This window comes from Rhagoletis pomonella, unplaced genomic scaffold (assembly GCF_013731165.1).
Source record: "Rhagoletis pomonella isolate Grant_MI unplaced genomic scaffold, Rhpom_1.0 Rhpom_scaffold_00013, whole genome shotgun sequence".
NCBI classification, from domain to species: Eukaryota; Metazoa; Arthropoda; class Insecta; order Diptera; family Tephritidae; genus Rhagoletis; species Rhagoletis pomonella.
Genome location: NW_023458567.1, coordinates 9,479,840 through 9,482,125, shown reverse-complemented (window position 1 = coordinate 9,482,125; position 2,286 = coordinate 9,479,840). Strand labels below are relative to the sequence as shown.

Genomic DNA, 2,286 nt, shown 5'->3' with positions numbered 1-2,286 from the left:
TACTTAAAGATCAAACTTATTGCCGTTGGTCAGAATGCTGCAATGAGCGTAGTATTAAGGGGGATATTGGAGGTAATCAATTAGTAATAGGCATTGTAGAATTTATTGTTTTTTTTTTTTTTTTTAGAGCTGAGAAGAACACTGACGGAGAAGCTGTATGGACAGCATATCGTCATACAGCAGTTAATTTCGGCGCTAGAAGCTCATATAAATCCTCACAGTTCTTCACGCAAACCACTGGTGATGAGTTTTCATGGCACCCCGGGCACAGGGAAAAATTATGTGGCTGATATGATCGCAGAGGCATTGTACGAAAAAGGTGTGAACAGCAGATTTATTCACAAGTATAGAGGAAGGTTGGATTTTTCCATAGATAATGATGTAAATAAGTATAACGTGAGTAAATATTAACTCAAATCAAAAGTGCATTTCATTTCCATTTAGTTTTCTTTATCATACCAAATAGTACCGCATTTACTCTGACGTCACAAAAGGCATTAACGATTGTCCATTGTCTTTGTTTATTTTTGATGAAGTAGATAAAATGCCGCAAGGAGTTTTTGAATCGTTAACATCGCTAGTAGATTACAATGGACTACCAGATAATTTGAGTGGCTCTAAGGCTATTTTTATTTTCATTTCCAATACGGCTGGTGTACAAATTTCACATCAACTGGCAAAAATGCTAAAAAATGGTGCAATGCGTGAAAACATCAAACTCAGTGCTTTTGAGCAGGTACTAGAGAAGGTGTCTTATAACATAGAAGGGGGGTTAAAGAAAGCTGGTTTAATTGAAAAACACGTAATTGATCACTATTTACCATTCTTGCCGCTCGAAAAGCAGCATGTTCTCAAATGCATAGCCGCAGAGTTTAAAAAATGGGGCCGAGATCCGAAGGAAGGCGTGATAGAGTACGATCAAATTAATGTTTGTATATTTAAAAATTCTCAAATATTTTTTTTTCTTTCATCATATGTAGGTCATTACTTCAAGATGTGATTACTTATGATCGGGAACACGGACTTTTTGCGACCTCGGGTTGTAAAACAATAGAAAAGAAAGTAGCAACAGAAGTGTGGATCAATTGAAAGCCAGGGATTTATATATCATTTTTAATGCATTTATTTCTTATAAAAGTCACACGAAATACTAAATATACGTGTATATTTCGTATTACCATGGGTTGAGCCATTTCATACGTGCATCACGTTTTAACAAATCAGTGTCTAAGCGTTTTGGGTCAGATTCGAATGCTTCAGCAGCTTCTAATCGTTGCACTACAGGACCGATTTCTTTAGTAACGATGCATTCACCATTTTCCTTAAGAACCGTATATTTGATGTCATTATCAGTCGGCTCACCATACGGGAATGTTATTGGTGTCACTTTGATCAAGTGCTTTATTTTCCAAAGTAATGCATTGACGTCTGGTATATTTTTTACTACAGTAAAATCACTTTGTTTACCATCGAGACCTAGGTCTTTCAGAATACGTTTCTCCCAAAAAGGATTACCCTTGACAGGTTTAATACGTTGTACACGGAATAACTTCGCTGGTTGAACTGGTGGATCTTCATGGTCAGGTGTCCTAATAAATTTAGAAAAAATGAACAATCTCAAAACGTCAGTCATTTATATGAGTGCGTACTTACATTGGGTAGTATATCACTTTGCCATATTTCTGTCCGTCCTTGTATAAATATTTTTTATTGTGTTTGCCATAGGCACGTACTGTGTGTGTTATTAGAGCGGCTGGCTGCAACATTTTTGTTAAATCCATTTATAAAATCCAATTTTCAAAATTTTTATACAGACCAAATGCGGTTAGGTTATGAAACAACAAAAACAGCTGTTTACTAAACAGAGTTGTATTTTATCAAAGTACAGTACGAACAGGAGGCAGAAACTACAGAGTGTACGACTTGAAAATTTTGTTTGGCGGCAGATGTTTGTATCCAAAATGGCCGTTGAATAGAAAAATTAGTGACCCGTGTCCTTTTTGAGGTGTTTTCTTTTTGTGAATTTTTCTACAAAAAATGACAAAAACTAAAGAAAATCAGCTTACCGGCGTTTTAACGGACTTGCCTACCCTGAAGCGCAAAAGACAATCTGAAGGATATTTGGGATCCGTCGCGGAAATTTCTACGGATACAAAAACTTGTTTCACAAATTCTGCCTTCAGTTCTACACCCAAGAAAATTGTGGCTCGCAGGCGCACGGCTAATGCGCTAAGGAACAATTGTATGCAAGACCCTTGCTTGGAAGTCAAATCGATTGCAGATATA

General features: G+C 36.6%; 3 protein-coding genes across 3 annotated transcripts in view; 2 read left to right on the top strand and 1 right to left on the bottom strand.

The window, feature by feature from the left end:
• LOC118748744 (torsin-like protein) lies at nucleotides 1-1,177 on the top strand (the record flags this gene model as incomplete). The annotated part of the gene is given in 4 exon segments (XM_036483393.1): nucleotides 1-72; nucleotides 128-396; nucleotides 467-912; nucleotides 981-1,177. Coding segments are annotated over 4 exon segments (896 nt in total), but the record flags the coding sequence as incomplete, so codon positions are not given.
• Nucleotides 1,100-1,853, bottom strand: LOC118748745 (39S ribosomal protein L30, mitochondrial). Its single transcript, XM_036483394.1, has 2 exons — nucleotides 1,654-1,853; nucleotides 1,100-1,589 (listed from the first exon to the last, which is right to left on the bottom strand). The coding sequence occupies exons 1-2, from the start codon at nucleotides 1,779-1,781 to the stop codon at nucleotides 1,175-1,177; spliced, it is 543 nt and encodes a 180-aa protein (XP_036339287.1). The 5' UTR covers nucleotides 1,782-1,853; the 3' UTR covers nucleotides 1,100-1,174.
• An 86-nt stretch (nucleotides 1,854-1,939) lies between these two features.
• LOC118748342 overlaps nucleotides 1,940-2,286 on the top strand; it is a 1,915-nt gene continuing 1,568 nt past the window's right edge. The window contains exon 1 of the mRNA XM_036482715.1: nucleotides 1,940-2,286. Coding sequence (XP_036338608.1) covers nucleotides 2,038-2,286 — 249 coding nt within the window. The 5' untranslated portion in view covers nucleotides 1,940-2,037.